This window comes from Rhinoderma darwinii, chromosome 4, assembly GCF_050947455.1.
Source record: "Rhinoderma darwinii isolate aRhiDar2 chromosome 4, aRhiDar2.hap1, whole genome shotgun sequence".
Lineage (NCBI taxonomy): Eukaryota > Metazoa > Chordata > Amphibia > Anura > Rhinodermatidae > Rhinoderma > Rhinoderma darwinii.
In genome coordinates, this window is record NC_134690.1 from 165,109,689 (window position 1) to 165,135,548 (window position 25,860).

Consider the following 25,860-nt stretch of genomic DNA (forward strand, 5'->3'; position numbering starts at 1 on the left):
AGTCGTATCAACAGCTGATATAAATCCAAGTGATGCTCCTGAAGTGAGTACAGCAGAAGTCATATCAACAGCTTATATAAAACCAAGTGATGCACCTGAAGTGAGTACAGCAGAAGTCGTATCAACAGCTGATATAAAACCCAGTGATGCTCCAGAAGTGAGTACAGCAGAAGTCGTATCAACAGCTGATATAAAACCCAGTGATGCTCCAGAAGTGAGTACAGCAGAAATCATATCAACAGCTGATATAAAACCAAGTGATGCTCCAGAAGTGAGTACAGCAGAAGTCATATCAACAGCTGATATAAAACCAAGTGATGCTCCAGAATTTAGTACAGCAGAAGTCATATCAACAGCTGATAGAATACCAAGTGATGCTCCAGTAGTGAGTACAGCAGAAGTCAAATCAACAGTTGATATAAATCCTAGTGATGCACCTGAAATGAGTACAGGTGAAGGTTTTTCTACAGTTTCAAAAAGTACCAGTATTGCTTTAGAAGTAAGTACAGCTAATGGCATTTCAACAGATGAAATAAATAGGTCTACTATTTATGATATTAGCAATACAGTCCCGGAAGTAAGCACAAAAAGTCAAACATCTGGGAAAGAGTCTACGACAGAAATCCTCACCAGCAGTACTGCCCAATCAACAACCAGTACAAAAAAGACATCTGTTGGAATCTCCAATTCTGGCATTCCCGAACCTACCACAACTAGTTCTGAAGGAGGAATAACAGTTAGTACAAGTTCTATTACTAAACCTGAACCAGACACAACTAAAGCAGATTCTACAATTGATTTGATTACCAGTACAATATCTTCAATAAGCACAAATGGAAAAGAAACTACATCTAGTATTATTACCAGTGATGCAGTTGAAGATATTGCAACTAGTATTATCACTAGCACATTACCACACTCAAGCACAACGATAGAGAAAACAACATCTGAAATAATTAGCAATGGTATCATTAGCTTTGCCACAACTGGAGAAAAAACTACATCTAAAATCACCAGTTACCCACCTGAGATATCTACAATTGAACAAAAGACAACAGTTGAGATAATTACCAGCCGTGATCCAACAAGTAGTATTTTTGAAATTATATCTACACCCGACATTATAACCACCAAAGCACCTGAACCTAGAACAACATTAGGGACAACCACTAATTTATCCATTAAAACTACTCTACATGGCATAACTACAACTGAACAGAAATCTACAACTAATATAATAAATACATCAGATTTAATAACAAATGATCACAGTAGCCCCGCTTCTACATCAGGGATTCTACCATCTGTATCCACACAACACACCAGCACTATTAATCCGTCAACAAAACCTCCAGATATAGTCAGCACTACAACAACTGCGTCTACTACAACACCACAGTTTATCAGCCCTACAACCGCACATATTACCAGCACAACCAAACCAAGCACCATCATAACAACAACAGCAACAACAACAACAACAACCACCACCACCACAGAAAATACAACTGCACAGAGTACCAGTACAATAAAGCCAGTAACATCTGTTTCTTCATCACCTTCCTTGCCTGGTGTAAGCACTGGTTATTCAACCATAATAACATCAGTGGGAATTGTGAATGCCACCGAAACATCTTATACACCTCTGACATCATCTTTTGGACCAATAATATCAACAGGAACAAAATACACCAGCATTTCAACACCTTTTGGAACTTTAACATCTACATCAGCTTTGGCTAACTCTACAACCATTATCACGACTACAGCTTGTAAGTATCATGTTTTAACTACAATGACTATCTGCAATAAAATCTGAATAGATCACAAGTTAAAGGGTTATTCCTATGTTAGACATTTATGTTATATCCACAGGACATGTTCTATGGGAGTCATGAAAATATATGAGTAAACCTCACCCAGGCAGAAAATGAATGGAGAGGTGGCTGTGTACATGTGCACGTCTCTCTCCTTTCTGTTATATGAGAGTTTTAGAAACAGCAAAGCATCCATTCATTCTCCGCCTGAGCAGCCATTCTTTCTCCGCCTGAGCAGCCATTCATTCTGAGGCTGGCAGCCGTCTCACAGGCAAGATAGGAGTTCTGAACTCCCCGTTCTCAACATAGGTGTGGGGTCCAGAGCTGGGACCCCCATCTATCAGACATTTATGGCATATCTGGTGGGTGTGCCATACATGGCTATGATGGAAAAAAAAAACCTTTAAGTGTTGGCTGGAAATTAAAATATCTATTTTCATTTTAGAATTATGGGTCGGTTTATAGCTGGACATTTAATATTCATGAATAAAATGTTATTTATAACTGGCATAGTCAAACATAGCATGCAAAAAAGACTTTAGGTAGGCAATGAAGCCTGTGGCTGTCAGGGAATTCTGAGAGCTGTAGTTTCACCACATGTCTATTAAAAGTGTCCCATTGCAGACAGTCCATTGTTTGTAGATGGTGCAATTACATAATGTCTAGTAAATTCAAAAGGTTGCATGCACTTAAAAATAAATGTGCTCTATGTTTACAACTAATTAGATCACACTTTTGAATATTGTAACTAAAGGCCCTATTATACCGGCTAATTTTGGCCGTTGCAGCGAGCACCGATCAACGAGACAACCTTGATCAGTGCTCATTTGACAAGGAGCTATGTATGGGGACGAGCTCGTCCCCATATATTATTATCATGTCGGCAGCGCGTCTCCCTCAGGGAGATGTACTGACGGCAACGATAATACTCTAGTTTTTTTTAAAATGATACGATCAGCAGAGGAACGAGTGTCTGCTCGTTCTTCTGCTGATTGCTGCACTGTTTACACAGGACAGTTATCGGCAGCGAGGGTTATATGAACGACCGTTTGCCTGATAATTGTTCAGTGTAAAACCCCCTTAAATAACATGCTTGCACCATTTCAACTCCATCTAATCTGTAGCAGTTTTTATTAATATGCCCCTACATGTTTTGCAAGTACTTGCTTATGGGGATCCAATTTATTATTCAAAAGTATATGCCTTTACATTACTCGGTTACTCATGCAGAAAGCATGAAATGTGTCTTCTGCCTTTTACGTGTTAGGTATACCAAAAGAAACCCAAATATCTACGAAAATAAACCATATGCAGAAATGTTTTTGTTTATTAAACAATGCTGCTGATTAGTAAAACAACCAAAAGAAGTCTATGGCTCCTTACTGTACCTTCCTTTGCCTCTGATTTCATATGAAGGCATACGCAGTGTTTGTAACTGTTGGATGCATATGAAATCTGACAGAAAACAATCTTGGCATACTCCCTTGGATGCCGCATTAAAGAGGTTTTCTCTCCCAGGATCAGTGCTTCTAGAAGAGAATATATCACTAATATGGTGCCATATGGAGGCACCATATGGCGGCACATGAAGTGCCTGCTCTGTGTGTCGGCAAATAGACTTCGTGCACATGGCTCTGCCATGTTTATGAGTGCTAAATTTAAGGTGTAATGTCTTTTGGGTAGTTTGTATCAGTTATTGGGAAAGTTGCTTTGTTAGAAAATATGCAATACATTTTTAATCGAATGGGTGCTACAAGTATCTACATGATTTTACCTTAACATCTTCCACTAAAAATATTTGCTTGCTTATTATTTCTTCTAAATAGCAATTGTCACTTGCAATCTTGCTTGTGAGAATGGTCAGTGTTATTTCAAGCCTGGAACTATGAACCCAGTGTGTTACTGCAACGCTGGATTTATTTCTGATCCTGCACAATCGGAGAGAATGTGTATTGGTGAGTTTATGAACTTATTTTTTCTCTTCAGTAGAAAAAAATTACTCAATGAATAATATCAGCTTCTGGTTTTATTTGGGCAGTAAGGCAAACCCAACCGTTATAAATATAGTGTGGGTTTCAGTATGATAGCTAATTTTTTGGATTATTGAATTTTTTCTTGTTACAGATATTTGATTTGGTTGTAGAGGCCATGGATGAGATCTGCTCTGCGTGTTATTTCCTTCATTTTTTGACTGAACCCCATCTTTTCATGTCTTACAGATATAGATGAATGTCAACAGAACATATGTGAGCAACGGTGCTCTAACACTATTGGTGGATATTCGTGCTCATGTATAGATGGTTACTCTCCAAATCCAAACAACAGTACAACATGTATCAGTAAGATTAAGCTTTAATGAATAATTATTATATTACATAATTTCTTATATAACTATAATTGCAATGCCAAAATATGATTAAAACATAAAACAATATTAAGGTGTATGAGATACAAGGTTATAACATCAGATACAGTTAGGTCCAAAATCGTACAGTGACACAATCTTCATGATTTGGGCTCTGCATGCCTCCACATTGGATTTGAAATGAAACAACTGAGATAGAATTGAAGTGTAGACTTTCAGGTTTAATTCAAGAGGCTCAAAAGTAATTGGACAAATTAACATTACCATAAATAAAATGTTTTTTTTAATACTTTGTGGAGAATCCTTTGCAGGCAATGACTGCCTGAAGTCTGGAACCCATGGACATCACCAAACGCTGTGTTTCCTCCTTTGTGATGATTTGCCCGGCCTTTACTTCATCTGTCTTCCGTTGTTGCTTGTTTGTGGGTTTTTCTGCCTTAAGGTTTTCCTTAAGCAAGTGAAATGCAGCTCGACTGGGTTGAGATCTGATGATTGACTTGGCCATTGCAGAATATTCCTCTTCTTTGCCTTAAAAAACTCCCAGGTTGCTTTCGCAGTATGTTTTGGGTCATTGTCCATCTGTACTGTGAAGCGACGTCCAATCAACCTTGCTGCATTTGGTTGAATCTGAGCAGAAAGTAAATCCCTGAACACTTCAGAATTCATCCGGCTACTTCTGTGTTCAGTCACATCATCAATAAACACTAGTGACCCAGTGCCTTTATCAGCCATGCATGCCCATGCCATCACACTGCCTCCACCATGTTTTACAGAGGATGTGGTGTGCTTTGGATCATGAGCCGTTCCAAGCCTTCTCCATACTTTCTTCCTCCCGTCATTCTGGTACAGGTTGATCTTAGTTTCATGCTGTTCCAGAACTGGGCTGGCTTCTTTAGATGTTGTTTGGTAAAGTCTAATCTGGCCTTTCTATTTTTGAGTCTGGTTAATGGTTTGCGCCTTGTGGTGAACCCCCTGTATTTGCTCTCATGAAGTCTTCTCTTTATGGTAGACTTAGATACACCTACTTCCAGGAGAGTGTTCTTTACTTGGGTAGATGTTCTGAAGGGGTTTTTCTTCACCATGGAAAGGATTCCGCGATCATACTCCACTATTGTCTTCCGTGAACGACCAGGCTTTTTTGAGTTCACGAGATCATCAGTGCACTCTTATTTTTTTAAGAATGTACCAAACTGTTGATTTGGCCACTCCTAGCATTTGTGCTATCTCTCTGATGAATTTCTTAATTTTTTTCAGCCTAACGATGGTCTGTTTCACTTGCATTGAAAGCTCCTTTGACCTCATGTTCTGGGTTCACAGCAGCAGCTTCCAAATGCAAATGCCACACGTGGAATCAACTCCAGACCTTTTACCTGCTTAATTGATAATGGATTAATGAGGGAATAGCCCATGCAGCCCATTAAATATCTTTTGAGATAATTGTCCAATTACCTTTGGTCCCTTGAAAAAGAGGCAGCTACATATTAAAGAACTGTTATTCCTAAACCCTTCCTCAAATTAGGATGTGAATACCCTCAAATTAAAGCTAAGAGTCTGCACTTTAAGCCCATATTGATTATATAACTGTATATTCAATATGTTTTGGTAAACAGCTAAAATGCCAAAACTTGTGTCACTGTCCAAATAATTCTGGACTTAACTGTACATCATATAAATGTAGGATATTAGTAGTTGGCACCAGTGAGGAATATTTTATCTGTATTCATCCAGACCTCAGTCTTCGTTTCATTGTGTCACGGATATACTGCAGAAGTTATATTACCATGTTATATGAGAAGTTTGCCAGTGGAGAGTAGAACCGGGCCATGTTATTTATGAGTAATTCAGAAGTTCTGATGGAATTACCCCCTCATGTTTGCGGAACATGTTTGTTTCCCTATTAATAGCCGGATATAAAAAATAGTCACTGTCTTTTTTTCTCTAGCCCAAATTCAACTATATATACACTACGAGAGATTGGTTCGAATTGCACTAGATCAGAGAAGGTGCACGAATAGGGTCCCAACCCAATCGTATTTGTGAGAAAGTATACCGCACACTGAGTCGTGAGTTTCAATTTCTTGAAGTTTATTATATTCGATGCCAAGGGTTTGATGCGTGCAACGTTTCGGTCAAAGGACCTTCGTCAGGCACTCGTTTTCCCTGGTTACTGGTATATCCAGATGATCGGCGCTGTCCTCAGAATGGCGGGTTTCCGCTTCTTTTGGCGCTCAAAAGAAGTGGAGACCCGCCATTCTGAGGACAGCGCACCAAACCCTTGGCATCGAATATAATAAACTTCAAGAAGTTGAAACTCACGACTCAGTGTGCCGTATACTTTCTCACATATATATACACTACCGTTCAAAAGTTTGGGGTCACCCAGACAATTTTGTGTTTTCCATGAAAACTCAAACTTATATTTATCAAATGAGTTGCAAAATGACTAGAAAATATAGTCAAGACATTGACAAGGTTAGAAATAATGTTTTTTATTTGAAATAATAATTTTCTCCTTCAAACTTTGCTTTCGTCAAAGAATTCTCCATTTGCAGCAATTACAGCATTGCAGACCTTTGGCATTCTAGCTGTTAATTTGCTGAGGTAATCGGGAGAAATGTCACCCCATGCTTCCAGAGGCCCCTCCCACAAGTTGGATTGGCTTGATGGGCACTTCTTGCGTACCATACGGTCAAGCTGCTCCCATAACAGCTCTATGGGGTTGAGATCTGGTGACTGCGCTGGCCACTCCATTACAGATAGAATACCAGCTGCCTGCTTCTTCCCTAAATAGTTCTTGCATAATTTGGAGGTGTGCTTTGGGTCATTGTCCTGTTGTAGGATGAAATTGGCTCCAATCAAGCGCTGTCCACAGGGTATGACATGGCGTTGCAAAATGGAGTGATAGCCTTCCTTATTCAAAATCCCTTTTACCTTGTACAAATCTCCCACTTTACCAGCACCAAAGCAACCCCAGACCATCGCATTACCTGCACCATGCTTGACAGATGGCGTCAGGCACTCTTCCAACATCTTTTCAGTTGTTCTGCGTCTAACAAATGTTCTTCTGTGTGATCCAAACACCTCAAACTTCAATTCGTCTGTCCATAACACTTTGTTCCAATCTTCCTCTGTCCAATGTCTGTGTGCTTTTGCCCATATTAATCTTTTTCTTTTATTAGCCAGTCTCAGATATGGCTTTTTCTTTGCCACTCTGCCCTGAAGGCCAGCATCCTGGAGTCGCCTCTTCACTGTAGACGTTGACACTGGCGTTTTGTGGGTACTATTTAATGAAGCTGCCAGTTGAGGACCTGTGAGGCGTCTATTTCTCAAACTAGAGACTCTAATGTACTTGTCTTGTTGCTCAGTTGTGCAGCGGGCCACCCACTTCTCTTTCTACGCTGGTTAGAGCCTGTTTGTGCTGTCCTCTGAAGGGAGTAGTACACACCGTTGTAGGAAATGTTCAGTTTTTTGGCAATTTCTCGCATGGAATAGCCTTCATTTCTAAGAACAAGAATAGACTGTCGAGTTTCAGATGAAAGCTCTCTTTTTCTAGCCATTTGGAGAGTTTAATCGAACCCACAAATGTAATGCTCCAGATTCTGAACTAGCTCAAAGGAAGGTCAGTTTTGTAGCTCCTCTAAACAGCAAAACAGTTTACAGCGGTGCTAACACAATTGCACAAGGGTTTTCAAGTGTTTTCTAATCATCCATTAGCCTTCTAACACAGTTAGCAAACACAATGTACCATTAGAACACTGGAGTGATGGTTGCTGGAAATGGGCCTCTATACACCTATGTAGATATTGCATTAAAAACCAGACGTTTGCAGCTAGAATAGTCATTTAGCACATTAACAATGTATAGAGTGTATTTCTGATTAATTTGATATCTTCATTGAAAAAAACTGTGCTTTTCTTGCAAAAATAAGGTAATTTCTAAGTGACCCTAAACTTTTGAATGGTAGTATATATATATATATATCAGAAAAAGAAATGGCGACAGCACACTGCGAACACTAATGCCACCTAAGCCGCTAAATATAAATAAATATGCATTACTGCTAAATCTACTTACAAATAGGGATGTTCTTAGTGCACATTTTGATCAAAAAGTGTTTGCCCACCTGCCACGACAAGTTGGAATGTATGTGTGTATATATATATATATATATATATATATATATATATATATCCTGTTCTTGCTAGTTTTTGATGTGTCTTGTTTCCCTATTCTTCTTCTATTCTTCCTCTTATCATGGAACAACATATTAAATAATACAATTTTTTTCCTGTATAATAGAGAATGATTATTGCAAGAATTTCCCCTGTGCCCATGGCCAGTGCCATAATGGAGTATATGGATTTATTTGCCTCTGTAACAATGGATGGGAGGGAACCACATGTAATACAGGTAAAAAAGTGAAAGTACTTTGAAATTAAAGACACTATGCATTGTAGTCACTGTCATATAGCTGGACTTGGCGTGACTGGACCTTCACCGTGGCATAATGTATTATTTTGCAAAGTATGATGGTGGATGTCTTTCTTTCTCCAACAGATATTGATGAATGTAAAAGAAACAACCCCTGCAGTTTTCAAGGCACATGTATTAACACCAATGGCTCTTACACTTGTCAGTGTAGGCCAGGATGGACAGGACAAGTATGTACTATAGGTAAGACTACAATGATGGTTTTCTTTTTCACATGCTACATATTATTATTACCTTTCACAAGTGTAAATCGGTTAGCTTCTTGAATCTTAATTATTCATAATTACAACAAAACCAGTGAACCAGACAGATTATATTACCAAAGTAGGTGCTTCTAGCGGTCTATTACGTTACTAGACTTTGGTTTATAGGAAAGTCAAGTCAGAAAAGTCCTACAGTAGATCTTTAAAAGAGATGTGAAGACGATTTCATATGAGGTAACCCCATCTGATACCCCTTTTCCCTCCTCTGCCAAAGAAAAGGTCCATTTACAAGGGACAATTATCTTTATCATTTTCTGAGCAATTCTGCGATAAACAAGAAAACACGCCCCTGCTGCAAATTTTTTTTGTTATAAGCAAAATTATCAGTAAATGTTAAAGGGAACCTGTCACAAGGTTTTAGGGCACTAAACCACCATCATGTCATTTTACTGCTGGCGAATAGCGTCCTAAACATGCCCTCTAAAAAATTTCCTTTTTACCATTTTTGTCTAAAAAGAAGCTATAATACAGCATGCGCTGTGTGTAAATGACCAGAAAAGGGTCTTGAAATGATCCCAGTTGTACTGGCCTCGGCTTCATCTGAGCACTGAGCATGTGCAGGATGCCGTTGGACTCATCTCAGGACTCCTCTCTGGCAATTTACACACAGCGCACGCTGTATTTATAACTTCTTTTTAGACAAAATGCTAAAACGGACAATTTTTAGAGGGGCATGTTTGGGACGCTATTCACCAGCAGTATAACGACATGATCGTTGTTAAGTGCTCCAAAATTTAGTGATAGGTTCCCTTTAATGCCACTCACAGCAACATTTACAGTAGGCATTACTACATAGCACAGAGCTCTCGCGAGAGTTGTCAGCTCTCGCGAGAGTTGGCCGTGATGCTCCTTACCCCACCTGCAGCAAGGGTCGTCCTGATGGAAATGTCCAACAAATACTTGAGAATTAAGCTTTGTGTAAAGGGACTTTAATTTTGTAATTGCAGCGCTTAAATAATACATGTTTATTTCATGAAAGTATCTGTCATCCAAGTGTTCCTTGGCTTATCTGCATTGCTAATAATTCCCCCCTCTATTATGATGAATTCATGAAAATGATAGTAAATTGTTTTGATTTTTTCCTCAGACGTGGATGAGTGTTTGCAGAATCCATGTAGAAATGGTAACTGCTATAACACCAATGGAAGTTATGTATGCAGTTGTTATTCTGGTTTCACTGGTGTAAACTGCGCTGAAGGTAAGAGACGCTCTTCTTTTTAGCAACCACACTAATTCACAACTGTATTAGGAAACTCTGCTTCCCCAGCTATGACTAAGGAATGGCTTAACTAAATTCTAAAACATTTCTCATGGGAGGATAACTTAATGATATGTATTCTGACTGGTATTTCTTATGATACTAGGTAGCAGTGATCTATACAATAAAATTGGGGGATTCTTAAAGCACTCTCATGAAAAAAAGAGCTTTGGTCTCTGAATATCTCACTAGAGTGTAAATACTTCTAAAATAGTTTAAAGGGGTGTTCCCAACTCACACATTTATGGCATATCTATGGGAAGAATAGAGAGGTGGCTATGCATATGGCCATGTGCATGGACAGCTCTCTCTCTCTTCAGTTCTATGAGAGTTATGAAAAAGACTGAGCAGCAAGCCACCTCTCCCTTCATGTGTGCACAGCTCTTTTCATTCTCCGCCTGGATGCAGCGGCCGGTGGCCATCTTACCAGGCAGGATGTGGGTCAAGTGATCACGTTCTCCACATACACGTGTCCTTCCTTACCTTTTCTCATACCTCAACATATCCTGAGATGTGTGGCACCAGATGAACAGCTTTGAAAAAAAAAACATGAGATGTCTATGATATATGTGTCTTTGTGTGACCACCTAGTGGGAGTAAAGAGAATTTCAACCTGTCAAGGATTTTGTGAGCATGTCGCATTATTATATTGAATTGGTTTTATAAGAAGTTGGAGGCGTAGACACATCTGTAGGTACGGGTGTCGGAGGTGTGGATATGACATAAATGTGTGAGTCGGGAATACCCCTTTAAATGGGAAGAAACAATAATCAGAGATTATGATAATTATGACTGTGTGCCGTATTATTACAACTATAGTTTTGCCTCTGTAATGTTAATACATATGTACAGTAAGCAGTACTAAGAATGGCTCTCAATATAATATTATCCTAGTGACTGGTGTATATTACTATTATTATTAATATAATATATTTAGTAAAAAAACCTTTTTCCAACAGATATTGATGAATGTTTGAGTAACCCCTGTAGGTACGGACGCTGCAATAATTTAATCAATGGTTTCTCCTGCTCCTGTAATCTTGGATTCACTGGCCGATTCTGTGAAATAAGTGAGTAGAACCTGACAGACTGGAGGAATTCTGTGTATATATTTTTTAACTTTACTACTGATAATATCAATATTTTCTCTTGTAGATATTAATGACTGTACCAGAACATCGTGTAGTAATGGTGGCATCTGTATTGACTTAATAAATGCTTTCTCCTGCTCATGTCCTACTAACTGGGGAGGGTCAACTTGCAGCATAGGTAATGTATTATTATTTTATATTGTTAGCAGTTTTAGATGATTAGTTAAAAATGTAACCACTGACTTTCTACATTTTCATGCTTTCCAGATGTGGATGAATGCATGACTGGACGTCACAGGTGCAGCCCTCTTGCCAAATGTACAAACACACCAGGGTCATATTACTGCACTTGCAATTCTGGATTTGTGGGTGATGGATTTACCTGCAAAGGTATCAAATAGATTTATTTTTTTCTCCCTACATGTAACATGCACGTTTATCAGGCTACGTTATTCCTTATTGAATACTGACAGTACATTTTACAGTATATTTGTATATATATTGTTATATTATCTTCATTTCAGAGGACAGATTGTTTGAATACCAAAACGGAATAAGAGCTACCCGGCGCTCTTCAGATTTTGTTTCTCCTATGATTAACATCCCAACAGGATTTCCTTTTGGTGCATCATTTTACAGCACATTATATGTAAGTTACAGATTTCCATGAGTAAATGTGTTGCATCTCTAATATGTGGCCACCTATGACCTATAATAACTGCAATAAAATAAAAATTAAAAACCTATTCAAAAGACATATCAGTCAGAAAAATATTGTCATTGTGCATTAATAACTCTAGGGTATATATCCATAGTCTTCATATAAGTATGTAAATGATAAATCAGTGGATAATATGATTTGACGGGATGTACCCAATCACTAAAGTGGACTGTGATTGTAGCCACATTTGTCTATTTGTAGTAAAGAAGTTCATGCAGAGATTGAGAGTTGCACTCCCTACATCAGGTTAAACAATATTGATACACTAGGATGTAGATAGAAATCTTACTAATCCAGAATCAAAATGATTATTTTACTGGTTGATTTGAGTATTACATTTGTCCCTATGTGGATCAGTACTGCTTTTACCTGATGAAGGGAATAAATCTTTTGAAAGCTTGTGCTGTAAAATGTTTTGTTAGTTAAAATAAAATAGTGTCATATATAGTTCTCATTTCTTCAATCATTACTTAGTTTGATATTGGACTAGATACCAACTGCACTTCAGAGGAACCTCAGTAAATATAGATAACTAGGGCCGTATTATAGTGCAGTCACGTGTGGCAAGTGCTATTGGCTTTCAACCACCCACCCTCTCTGCCGGGCTGGTTCTTCTACCCAACATTTTCTAATTATGCTCTTGGCAGTCACTAATTATATGGGTAGTGTATACATTGCTAAAAAAATTGGATCCCCACCTCTCAGGAAAACAGGGGACCCTTGATGGCTGTTCATTGTTCCAATCCACGTGATAAGAGATGGATAGGTGTTGATGCACACATGTAGCTCTCTAGCTTGAAATCTAGTTGCTTGGCTGTCCCGATAACTCCCATCATTTTCTACTTCAGTAAAGGGCACTATTCCTTTAACCTACTTGCAATTTGTCTGCGTAAAGTGTTATAATATAAGATTTGCATTGGGCCTTTCCTTAAGTCATGATTAGTTTTGGATCTCTAATAGCAAGGCTTGGTCACATGATACATTTTTTTCTGACTTCCTTTTAAACAGTTCACAGATAATGGTGTCATTATTTTTCGACGAAATTCTTATGACCCAGTTTACACAATGAGATATCCGAATAATAACTTCTATGACAACGATAACGTTACTCCTCCCATGATTGCTGTTTTCTGGGCAGATGCAGATTTCTCCAGAATGGGAGAACTTTACTACCAGGTGAGATAAATCTTTTTAGCTCCATTGTCAATATTCCATAAATGAATAGACAAAACTCTTTTTACAACGTAGAACATTAGAGACAATGGAAGAAACTTTGTTTATTCCCAGTAGCTACAATATCTGATTTAAAGGCTTTGTACAGATTTCAGGGACATTTTTTTTTTTATAAACAGGTCAGTCAGTGTGTTTGGTGTAACTTTATAATTAGTCTTTATTAAAAATGTGCTCTGTATTCCCTATACAGAGCAGCTGGCTGTATTAAGATGGTCGCCATTATAGTATAATATGCCACTACAAATGGTCAATAGTACATACCCATCGTAGAATTTATATCCATATGGGTGTAAGGAGGGACTCCCCAACATGCGTTTCGCATTGCTCACTTCCTCAGGGAGTTCTCTGTTTCTATAATGTTATATCTAACTTACCTGAATGAAAGTGTTACTGTGTTTGAAAATTAGTCAGAATAAAAGACTAGCAAGGCAAGAAAGTTGAGAGTTGTACCCTTTAGCAACAGGTTTTTCCTTTAGCAACAACATTCCGACATCCTTAAATCTAACTTTCCTTTTCTTTATATATTATTATTTTTTTTGCAGACATATGACTTCCAGGCTTCACCCAGTCAAAACAGAGTTTTCAAAGACCAACTTGAATCTGAAGTAAAGAAATCTTTTTCAATCCCTTCTGTGACCTTCAATGCTCTCTGGGCCATAAAGATCACTTGGCATCAAGCTCTGCCATATCCTTCATATTTCTTCAATTCCTATGAGGTAAGATACCTAGCAACTACAGCATGTATGCCTTTCTTTATTGAAATGTTTCCTCATTCCTTTGTAAAACTTTTCACACTCTGTTGAATTGAATGAGATCATGATTAAAAGCGACTAAATCCGAGTCACAAGTCTCCATTGGATTGAGGTGTGGTTTATGCCAAACATAGAATTTTGTTTGTTTGGTGTAACCTACTCACACACCAATGCCTCCTTTAGCCTAGTTTCTGTTGGTGTACTTAGGCTATGTTCACACGGGGTCTTTTGCCGAGTTTTTTGACGCGGAAACCGCGTCGCAAAACTCGGCAGAAACGGCCCGAGAACGCCTCCCATTGATTTCAATGGGAGGCGTCGGCGTCTTTTTCCCGCGAGCAGTAAAACTGCCTCGCGGGAAAAAGAAGCGACATGCCCTATCTTCGGGCGCTTCCGCGTCCGACCTCCCATTGACTTCAATGGGAGGCAGGAGAAAGCGTGTTTTATGCCCGCGGCGCTCAATGGCCGCGGGCGAAAAACGGCGCGATAATTGCTATTCACACGGAGTATTTTGGGGGAGGAATATCTGCCTCAAAATTCCGTTTGGAGCTTTGAGGCAGATATTCCTCCCCCAAAATACTCCGTGTGAACATAGCCTTATAGTTTTTGTTTTTAGTCCACTCCTGTTCTACATCTCTATTTATGGTCTTGGCCAGGTAATTTTCGAATGGTTTTGAATATTATTTGTATGTTGACAGGAAAAGAGGAAGTCCTGCTCTCTCTTCCTTACTATCCAAAGTTCCAGGCTGTTTCCTTCTTCTTTTCCTCCTGCTTCCTCAAACTCAACTTGGACAAAGCTGATTTCACAATCCACAATCTCACTAAAATTTCCTTTGCCATGACTTCCTCATATACATCACAATAGAAATGTTGCATTGTTCTAACAACCGCCACTCTGGTCTACAATCATATAGGCTTGTTTCCCCTTCAATGTAGCTTGTTTCCCTTATAACTTTACAGCTTGGCTGATCCAACGCTATTATTTCTTCACCACCAATGGCTGCCAATCTCCCATATAGCTTCAGATTCTTGCCATGACATACAGGTATAGCAGTCCTTATCTTGACTCTGATAACTTGCTGCAGCGTGATAACTTATCACTTAAGCCATTGAAAACCATTGAAAAATTAAAGTCAAAGTTTCTTGCCACTGTACATTCAATGCGTTAAAAGTGAAGGTAAAGATTGCTACATCTGTACAAGGCCCTCTACACCCCGTGTTCACGTATGCACGAATCTCCAAAGCTTTTCCTGTTACACAGAAAAGCAGTTTAGACAAGTGACATTTGTCATCATGTGGGTTAAGCTAGGTCTTGTTAAATACGACAGCTCAGTCGCATGAACAGCTCCCAAACTGAAACCATTACATATAGCAGCATTGCTCAATGAGTGCTGTGTATTAAAAAGTAAAGAAGGCAGAAGTAATAAAGATTTTTTTTTTGAGGCAGCCGTTCAACCAATTGTGCTTGTTCAGTAACTTTTATACTTGCGGCATACTTTTACCAAGACTCAGGACCTCGCCACAAAGACATGTTGCACGGTTGTCAAAAGATAATAGTGTCTTTTTTTATGTTGATCAATATTAAAAAAGCCTAGCCACTGTTATCCGATGTGTTAAATAACAAAATATGGAAAAGTTCAAGGGTCGTGCTTACTGATAATTACTATTAAGATTCAATTGACATAAACATGTCTTTACATTGGAGAATAAGATTTAATATGATACCATATCCATATTGTTATAACATTGTATGGTTACATTATTGATGATCTATTACATGCAACCTATCATTATAATTCTACCACTTATATTGCAGACAAGCACCTACCAAGCTGTGTTAGTCACAGATGGCATCTTCTCTTTCTGCCTGATGCGATATGCAGATGGAGGAATGAACTGGAGATATTACTCACTACCTACTAATTACCTACCAAAAATGGGCTACTTCAGGTATATAGCTATTATATACTTATCAGGGAGAGTTTTGTGTCCATTAATGCCAATGTATATTTAGCAAATGTTCACTACATGACAGCCAGTTAACAATTAATTTAAGGGTGACTATTATCGCAAGAGTTTAGTAACATAGTGTAGAGTCATACCCTACAACTACAATAGTTATAGAAATACAGAATTCATCATAATAAGTAACAAATTATAAGAACATCTCATCATAAAAAGTAACAAACTATAAGAATGTCAATGATAAAAAAAACAAATGAAGAAAGGAGAAATTACATTTTACCCAAAAGTGCAACCCCACTTTATCAAGACCTCAAAGACATATTTGATCTAACCTTACAGAAATATTTGAGTAAATGTAATTTATTAGGTAGAAATCGGTTAATACCGTTATATATACCATTGTATATGGACTTATCCCATTAGTTCATTATATTACAAAGTTTGTGTAATCCATGAGTGTATAGCTAAAATGTAAAATAATAGTGCAGATAAACTAGGGATGAAATAAGAATGTAATAGGGAGGTTAAACTTGGGTTGGAGTGACCGTTTAAATAAACTTGAAGACGTGTACATTATACGTTTACAAAGTAATCCAAAAATACGATGAATAGTTGTATCAAAGCTTCTGGGAATTCTGGGAATTCTTAAAAACGGGCTGTATATAATAATCAATAATATCAATGGTTGGGCTTTATAATGTTACAAAATATTCACACCATTCATTCACTTTATATAGACAGTTATATTAGTATCAGTGTCCTCAATGTATTACGTTTTCTTTCAAAGTGATAGCATACCAGTATTCCTATTATTTGACCCAAATGTCACTATACGTCCTGCAGTCTCAGAATCATAAAAAAAAACAAGCATTAGGACATTCCTTGTATAACCCAGAAATACAGGCTGTACAGTTTAGATATAGTGTTACTGGGTGCATTACCATGTCTATAACTATTGCTTCATATGTTTTTGGCTTTAGTGGGGGACCTTCAGTCTATCCTTATGTTACTAATTTCCCGTCATATAATGACCCACAAACGAACTCTTATTGGGATATTCAGAAAAGATATACTCCAGATCAATACGTAGGACAAAATACAAGTAAGTACTGCCCATGGATTTAACTGAAAAATAATACACAATGTTTCTGTGAACCTACAAACATGCAGTCATTTTTTCCCAGAGTGATCTTTTCTGAAGTATGCTTAATGCACATGATCATATTTGGAATCCATATCACACAGATCTGGAATCAGGACCTATACATTTTTATGGGCTCATACTGTACCTCTGGAGATACATGGAGACATTTTTTTACACCGATTCCGTGAAAATCCATGAGAAATAAAATTTTGTCATGGGCCATCACATGCCGTATTACAGAAGTATTTTTCTCTTAAAGCATTGCTTCTCGGGGAGAATATGGTGCCTAACACAGGTACCTTATGGTGGCATAGGGAGTGCAATATGGGTCCATATTAAAGATCAGAGTGTAGGCCGTGCACACGGAATTGCCATGTCCATGATGCCTTAGTATGTAGACTTTCTTGCTTTACAATATATATTCATAAAGTATCTCAAATGAAAGGCTTGAGTAGCGTTCCTGCTGTCTCCATTCATATTTGTTTCTAATATTTTCATTTATTTTCTTATGGCAGATAGAAAAGGCTATTGGGCGTATCGTCTGGAATATAACACAGCCAGCACATCGACTTACAGGCAGAAATGTTTGAATTGGTATTATAATGACATTAACGCATATCCGTACTGGATTTATTACAGCCGCCCATGCCCTTGCTCATACTGGCAGGCCATATTTGATTCTTCTTATAGAACAGCGAGTAGTCTACCATATTATGGCTTTCCACAGAAAAATACAGGTCAGTCTCAAAATTGCAAAGTGCATTTTTATCATGTACAAATGTGTAGGTAAGAGAGCGTATAGGTGTGAAGGTGAAGAAAAAGGGAAGGAGTGGCACGCCTCTGAGGTGATGTCGGTCTGTGTATGGTTTATACACTTTGGAGTAGTCCTTTATCAACAGACTCACCAGAATGCCTTTCTGTGGTAGTGGGCACACTACCAGAAAACCTTGCAACCGTGAGTCCTTGTGATATCGGTGTTTGCCAGCTGTCACCCACTGCGATCCCTTCAAGGATAAATCCTTGTCGTGGAGATGGAGATACAACAGGATATAATGAAGAAAAAGTTCATGCAGTGTTTTCGGTACCGGCGCCAAGCTAGTAAGTGGAGATGAGATGTGGATAATCACATTATACCGGACCTGATAAAGGGACCGGTTCCGTCCAGAAACACGTAGTCTGCATGAATAAATAATACTTTTATTATCCACATCTCATCTCTACTTATTAGCCTGGTGCCGGTATTGAAACACTGCATGAACTTTTTCTTCATTATTTCCTGCTAGGTAAGAAAACGGTCATTTGGCGAACACCCCAACTGATCAAGTCTTTAAGTGAACCTTGCATTTTTGTCTTCTTCTGTTGTACTTTTGCCTTCACATTAAAATAAATCCTTCTATAAATGTTATTGCTACCATAAAACATTAAATGCTCCATAAAATGTTAATATTTCTACAAGCTGTAATGTAAAAAGCTTGCCAAACACAAGTCTAAGCATTTCAATGATGAAAGGGCGAAAAAAGGGCTTGTATGTTACATTATGTGTTGCACAACTAATAATGCACTGTGGTAAGGGTGAAAATAGAGCAGGATTTAACCCTGTCGCCTCTCCTGACATGTCTGTTTTAGTAAATACTTGCATTCCCGATAAAATAATGCAGGAGCATCTTTTCTTACAACTCTGCATTGCGCCATTCCTCTGGTAGTCCTCCTGGAAATATATGAACAAAATTGACAGCTGTGTTTTACTATTCCCCTTGTCAATTATACTGTGCTGACAATCAGTGCTCTCAGTATCAGACACCCTATTGATAAGTAGAATGATAACACCCAGTTGTCAATGTATTCATATATCTTTAGGAGGAGTAATAAAGGAATTGCACAATGCAGAGTCCTAAGGGAAAAAAAAAGCTTCAGAATGTATATTTTATGGAGAATACAAGTATTTACTAAAACCAAAATGTCAGTAGAGCAGACGGGTTCTCTTTAAAGTAGCTATGCTTGTTACACATACAGTCAAAATGCAAATAATGATCCATATACCACTAAATCGTTTGTTCCATTTTGCTCTCCCAGATTGGTATAGTTCCTATTACACTTTCCAGACTGCATTTTCAACATGGTATGGAGGAGGCACAAGATGTTACTACAATTATTGGGGCAGTTTGTCCTATGGAGAAAAAGAAAGATACTTACCAACCCCATGGGAATATGAAAACAGCTGGTTGAGATGGTGGAACCCTAGCTACTACTATAATTATTATTACAGCTATTTTCAAACACAGTTGGTGACACAAAGAAAACTATACAAAGGTAATAATAATAAAATCTTGCTCACCAATGGAAATTAATAAGATCTTTGTAGCAAAGCTTTTTACTACTTACGTGAGAAAGTTATGTCATGTGCTGTGTCATACTGTTGCACATTTCATCATTCTAGATTTTGAGCAGCTCATAGAAATATAATGGCATCTGGTTTATTTCTTTGCTGCATGACATGTACTATGTCATACATCAAAATGTTTCCGTAATATTATATTTATCTTGTCCTTACAGACAATGAAGTTGATCCCTACAATAATTGCTGCAAGTACTCCGGCTCTGCATCCCTATGTTCCTTGTACCAGCAGAGAAGACCCTATGATTACTGTTTTGGATACGTTCCACCACGTTTTGGTAAGTTTAGTAGCAGTATTTTGTAAATACTGTGGATTTTCCGCCAAGAAATTAGCTGCGAAACTCCGAAGCAAATAAAGTAACAGCAAAGTGGATAAGCTAAAACAAAACTCATCCACACGCTACGTAAACACTGAGCGGAAAAACACTCATAAATTGACCTGCAGTGCAAAATTTTATTCCGCAGCATGTCAATTGTATTTGCATAAATGCTGCTTATTTGTTGCAGGTTTTCCCCATTAAATTCAATGGGGAAGGAAAACCCCCAACATATAGCATTTGTTGCGTTGTTTTTGCGGCGCATTCGCAGCGATTCTGCTGTGAAAATCGCAACTCTTAAAAAAAATCTTATACTTACCGAGGAGTCTGTTTTTCTTCCTAAAGGCCGGCCTCCTGGGATGACGTTATATCCCATGTGACTGCTGCAGCCAATTGCCAGGCTGTAGCGGTGGTCACATGGAATGAAACATCATCCCAAGAGTCTGGCCTGGATGACGTCTGAGGGCCGGCCTCCTGGGATGATGCTTCATTTGATGTGACCGCCGCTTCAGCCAATCACAGGCTGCAGCGATCTACCGGGATGAAACATCATCCCAGAAGGTTGGCTTTCTAGTAGGCCTGCTAAGTGCTGCAGTTTTCCGCAGTGCATATTCTGGGCGAAAAACTGCACCACAGTTTGGTGCGGTTTTTCACCTGGAATCCCCTGCAGCACATAGGACGAATACGCTGCGTGCTTTTACGCAGCGTATCCGCCTCATGTGAACTAAGCCTTAGATAGCTACCTGTCAATTAGTTATGTGACCAATCTTTTTTTTAAAGATAAACTGAATACATAATGATCTTTCTTTAGGCTCCTTATTTGGTGACCCCCACGTCAACACGCTGGATGGAGTAAAATATACTTTCAATGGCTTGGGAGAGTTTATTTTGGCCAATGTCAAAGATGAGAATGACACAGTGATCTTTAGACTTCAGGGGCGTACAGCTAGGGCTGGCAATGGCACGCAGGCAACCAACTTTGTGGGACTGGCTGCAATAATTCAGAATGAGACAACGGTAAAGTTGGTTTTTTAGATGTATCCACTAGTACAGTGTTTGCATGCTATATGTTGCATACAGTTTACTAGACACAAAGTAAACATTTGGCAATGATTGTATCCCCCCACAACATTGTACACATGAATTCTAAAACGGTTTACATTTTGTGGTTGATGGCATCATTTCATTGGTCTTTTTGTATAGGTTGAGTGGAAACTTCAAGGGAGCAATGTAACCATTGTGAGTTTGAATGGCACTGAATTTACTTTACCAGGTAAGATCACATTTCCACATAATACAATATTTAAATTGAGTGTCACTGTTTTTCTCCAAATAATTTAATGTAATACTTTTATTTGATAAATAATAATTGCAAACAATTAAAAAACAAAACAGAATATTCTACTTGAGGTCCATATATTCAAAATATCTGTTGAATTAAAGGAAACATGATTCAAGATATTGGTTTGCTGGACCAAGGCCAATTGATCTTATTCTATATAGCTAGATCCAAGATTTCAATAAAACATTTTGAAGACTATGACATAACATCAAATGACATGAAACAACTGCACATATTTTACATATGGCACGGAATGCCTGTTTTGTGTGGATACATATGATTAATATATATGTTTTTTTAAATTCTTTTAAGACAACTCTACATATATAAGCAAAGTCACACTGGAGAAGACAAGCAAAGATGAAATTCTAGCCTCATTTGATGGTGGGATCTCAATCACAGTTTCGGCCAATGAGGGGGCTTTGAACTTTGTCACAATGTTAGATACTTCCTACAAGAACAAAACTGAAGGTCTCCTGGGTAAGATCCATTCTACTGCCAGTTCTTTGTTTGCTACAGTGTATTTACATATTGTCACTTATCAGCAGATGCCTTGTACTCTGTCGGCAAATACTGCAGTTTGCCGACTAAATACAGGCAAAAATATGAACATCATAGGAAAAACCCTAACGTGTGAGAAAAAGGCTACATTAACCAGTTGTTGCAAATTTAGAATTTATTTTTGGTGCAATAACTTTGATGTACATGCTTTTACAGGAATCTTTAATGATGATAAGACGGATGATCTTATGGCAGCAAATGGAACCAAACTGGAGTATAATGGTGTGAAGCTTCCCAATGAATCCCTGATATTTGAAATTGGAATGACATGTAAGTGGTTGTTTAAAGCTAATTTGCTATTTGAAAGTCATCGTGTTCTTAAATTTTAATAGTAAGACCAATAAATAAATTTTACTCTGACATTTCCATGCAGATACTTCTTACTGGTCTTTCCAGATAGTCACAGATGTACGTAATTTAAAAAAAAAATAAAAAAAAAATTCATACAACTAAATTTTATATATTGTTATATAATCATTTGTTTTTATTTGCACAAGGGGCCATGCCCATGCCCATATGCTGCGCAGATTTGTTTTATGGCACTCATATCTGTTCACACTGTACCTCTGTTTTCCTTTGGCTTAATATGAGGCACACGCAGAGGTTTATTCTTATAGGTTTGTATAGGATCAGTGAAAAAAAATTGGTGCATATTCCATTACGTGCCATATTATAGTGTAATTAGCCTATGGTGTTATATTGGAATATTTGGAAGTATAGGGATTCCATGTTTCGCTTTGCTGTTTGCATGCCTAGTCCAGATAAACATGTATTATTCCGATTCTTCGTCAGCTTTCAGCGTAATTGGGCTGAACATGAAACATTTTCCAGACAGAATCCATCGACAAGTTGTTCTAATTATTGTAGTATACAAATGATAAGGATATAATCAGAAAGGACTGCCATCTCCATTTATGGACTACCTTGTTTTACAGGGAAAAATACCCTTGTGGACAGCATCTTCATCTACAACGAAACAGCTGGGGAATCCTGGGACACCTACAACAATAACACATTTGTGCCAAAGTTTTACGATGAGCTGCTCTTGACCAGTAACAATGAAACCATCAAAAAAGCAAATGAAACATGTCAAGGAAATGATGAGTGTATTTTTGATATCCTGAGTACTGGAAATGATGCTTTAGGAGTGGCCACACACAACAGTCTTATTTCAGCCAATGAGCAAAGCAGCACAATGTGTAAGAGATATTCTTTACACTCTTTTACCTATGTTTTTATAGACTTTTGCCGTCATTTTGTTTATGTCTTGGTATAATTTTAACAACAGTATATTCTATATGACCGTTCTAAAGTTAAAATACTTACCTCTAGATTAACAAACTGTCAACATATAATATAGTCCAAACCTATACATTCACTTAGAAAGATCTTAATAAATTAACTTCTCTCTACAGCTAATTTTCCTCCAAATGTTACTGGACCAACCACCATCAGCACCAAGCTTTTCGAGCCAATAACCGTGTATTACACAGCCACCGATGATAACAATGACACTGTGATCTTCTCTCTAGAGACAGACTCCCCTGACATCAATATAACAGGTGAATATATGTTAAGTAATCCTGATGGTTATATGGATATAGCTGCCTCATAGGTTAAAAGTATACAATTTATCCTATTCATTTACTATGAGCCTATCACATCACTGAAATATAAAGAAAAGCATATCCCTCTAATATCCCACAAAATGAATAACTTATTTTGTTTGTAAATGTGCTTTATTCTCTTCCTTCTTTCTTGCTGTACAGCTAATGGAAAATTGGTATGGTATCCCACCAGTTCAACACCTATTAACGTCACTATCGCAGCCAATGACTCCAAAATCGCTACTGAAGTGATTCTAACTCTTGTGCTCTGCAACTGTACCAACAATGGCAGCTGTCTCTATGATAGCCCCTTCAGCTTAGGAAATGAGACCACAACCTTCAAGGTAAACTGTCTTATTAAATAATATCTAATATATTTTACGACAATAGAATAAATATTTAATTTCATGTATAAATACCAGAAGTAGCATTATCACGCTCACTATGTGATAGTTATAAATATTATGCTTTACATACGGGACATGTGCATTATAATCTATCTATCTCGCAATGCAGGTAGCCGGATGTAACTGTTCTGCTGCATGGACAGGAATGTTCTGTGGCGAGAATTTTGATGCCTGTGCAGAAAACAAATGTTTTGTTAATAGTACTTGTACAGATAAAGCAGCACCTTTGGAAGGATTCACCTGTGGTGCATGTCCTCCTGAACTAACTGGAGATGGAATAACCTGCACAGGTGGGTAAACTCTTCAGATTTTATTAGAAATGTTAAACTCTGACTATTCTGCCATCATCATTAAATGAGAATTAGAAACGGTTTCAACTCCCTCCTCCAAAATCATGGGACCTGTACTTTTGGGTTGTATCACTTCAATGTTTCAAACCCCTTCCCGACATCTGCCGTATATATACAGCGCACGTCGGGTGGGGGGAATATGGAGCGGACTCACTGGCTCAGCTTGCTCCATAGAATGAGCGTGTTGGCTGTGTGTTACAGCTGACACTTCAGGGTAACGAGCAGGAATCCCGCTTGGGTGCAATCCCGCTCGTTTAACCCGTTAAATGCCGTGGTCAGTAGCGACAGCGGCATTTAAATTACTAAATCGGGGGGCTTTTAAATGATGCAATCGGGGGGTGCCGTTGGTTGGCATGGCTGCCTGGGAGCCTGATGAAGGCCCCCAGGTTCGCCATCTTTGTACTCCTATGCCTATGGCAGGGCTTCATAGGAGAGTATCAGTATCACGATATACCTCAGCACGTTAGTATTCTAGTATATCTTGCAAGTGATCCAGTGATCACTGGTTCAAGTCCCCTAGGGGGACAAGTAAAGAACAGTAAAATAAATAAAAAATTAAATGTTCAAAAACTCCCCTTTTATCATTTTCCCTCACACACAATGTAAAAAAATAGAGTAAATTAACATAACTGGTATTGACTATTACAATATATCATTATTTAGTCCGCACAAATGAACGCCGTCAAAAATAAAAAACGGCAGAATTGCTGTTTTTTGGTCATTTCATCTACCACAAAAAATTAAATAAAAAGAGATCAAAAAGTCTCATGTACCCCAAAATGATACCAATAGAAACTACAGCTTGCCCCGCAAAATAATAAGCCCTCATACCGCTCAATCGATGGAAAATTAAAAAGTTATGGCTCTCAGAATGTGGCGAGTAAGCACAAATTTTATTTTTAACAATCAGTTTTTTTCCTTGTAAAAGTAGTAAAACATAAAAAAACAATATCAATTTGGCATCACTGTAATCGTCTTGACCCGCAGAATAAAGTTAACATGCCGATTTTACCACACAGTGAACGCAGTAAAAACAAAACCCCCAAAATATTGAGAAATCACAGTTTTTTTCCTATTCCACCCAAAAGATATTTATTTTTCCAGTTTCCCACTACATTATATGGTACAATAAATGGTGCCGTGAAAATCTACAACTCGTCCAGCAAAAAACAAACCTTCATATGGCAATATTGATGGAAAAAAAAAAGTTAGGACTTTTGGAAGGTGGGGAGGAAAAACCAAAAATTCATAATGGAAAATCCGAAAAAGGGCTGGGTCGAGATGGGGTTAAAACACATGACGGAATATTAATTTTGTTATTCTACCAGTTGTAAAATAAAGGAAAGAATCAGAATATACATTATATCATTGCCCATATCATTAGTACATTGTAGTTTATATCAGTACAAGAATTTGCTTAGAATTATGTAGGTTCCGTTTTGCAGAGATTTGTCACTTACTTTAACACTACAAACATTCACTTTTTAAACTACAGTAAAATTTGTCTGATTTAAAAAAGAGTCTTCCCCATTCACTTAAATGGAGATGAGTAGCAATACCAGACACATTGACAAGAACGGCGTTGTTTCTGGAGGATACGATAAAGTTCTACCACGGGCACCACAGGAGTATGGCTATGATCGACGGTGGCTCTCTTGGAGCAATGACTGTGTCACAATTGCCAGGGCTGAGTTTTATAGGATAGCCCAGGGGTCAACAAGAGCACTTTTTGAAAAGTATGGGATGCTCTGTGCGCACGAACCAGTTAATGAAAAAACTGACCC

At 38.1% G+C, this 25,860-nt stretch overlaps 1 protein-coding gene across 1 annotated transcript in view; it reads left to right on the forward strand.

Moving 5' to 3' along the window:
- Positions 1-25,860, forward strand: part of MUC4 (mucin 4, cell surface associated) — a 125,254-nt gene that overhangs the window by 11,647 nt on the left and 87,747 nt on the right. Inside the window, exons 8-32 of the mRNA XM_075863666.1 lie at positions 45-1,772; positions 3,644-3,772; positions 4,037-4,156; positions 8,482-8,592; positions 8,740-8,856; positions 10,024-10,134; positions 11,154-11,264; positions 11,350-11,463; positions 11,553-11,675; positions 11,810-11,934; positions 13,015-13,182; positions 13,782-13,955; positions 15,805-15,938; positions 16,934-17,059; positions 17,617-17,834; positions 19,171-19,407; positions 19,651-19,770; positions 20,621-20,826; positions 21,013-21,082; positions 21,464-21,631; positions 21,869-21,982; positions 22,648-22,911; positions 23,128-23,274; positions 23,482-23,663; positions 23,836-24,016. Coding sequence (XP_075719781.1) covers positions 45-1,772; positions 3,644-3,772; positions 4,037-4,156; positions 8,482-8,592; positions 8,740-8,856; positions 10,024-10,134; positions 11,154-11,264; positions 11,350-11,463; positions 11,553-11,675; positions 11,810-11,934; positions 13,015-13,182; positions 13,782-13,955; positions 15,805-15,938; positions 16,934-17,059; positions 17,617-17,834; positions 19,171-19,407; positions 19,651-19,770; positions 20,621-20,826; positions 21,013-21,082; positions 21,464-21,631; positions 21,869-21,982; positions 22,648-22,911; positions 23,128-23,274; positions 23,482-23,663; positions 23,836-24,016 — 5,298 coding nt within the window. The remainder of the gene's footprint in view (positions 1-44; positions 1,773-3,643; positions 3,773-4,036; positions 4,157-8,481; positions 8,593-8,739; positions 8,857-10,023; positions 10,135-11,153; positions 11,265-11,349; positions 11,464-11,552; positions 11,676-11,809; positions 11,935-13,014; positions 13,183-13,781; positions 13,956-15,804; positions 15,939-16,933; positions 17,060-17,616; positions 17,835-19,170; positions 19,408-19,650; positions 19,771-20,620; positions 20,827-21,012; positions 21,083-21,463; positions 21,632-21,868; positions 21,983-22,647; positions 22,912-23,127; positions 23,275-23,481; positions 23,664-23,835; positions 24,017-25,860) is intronic.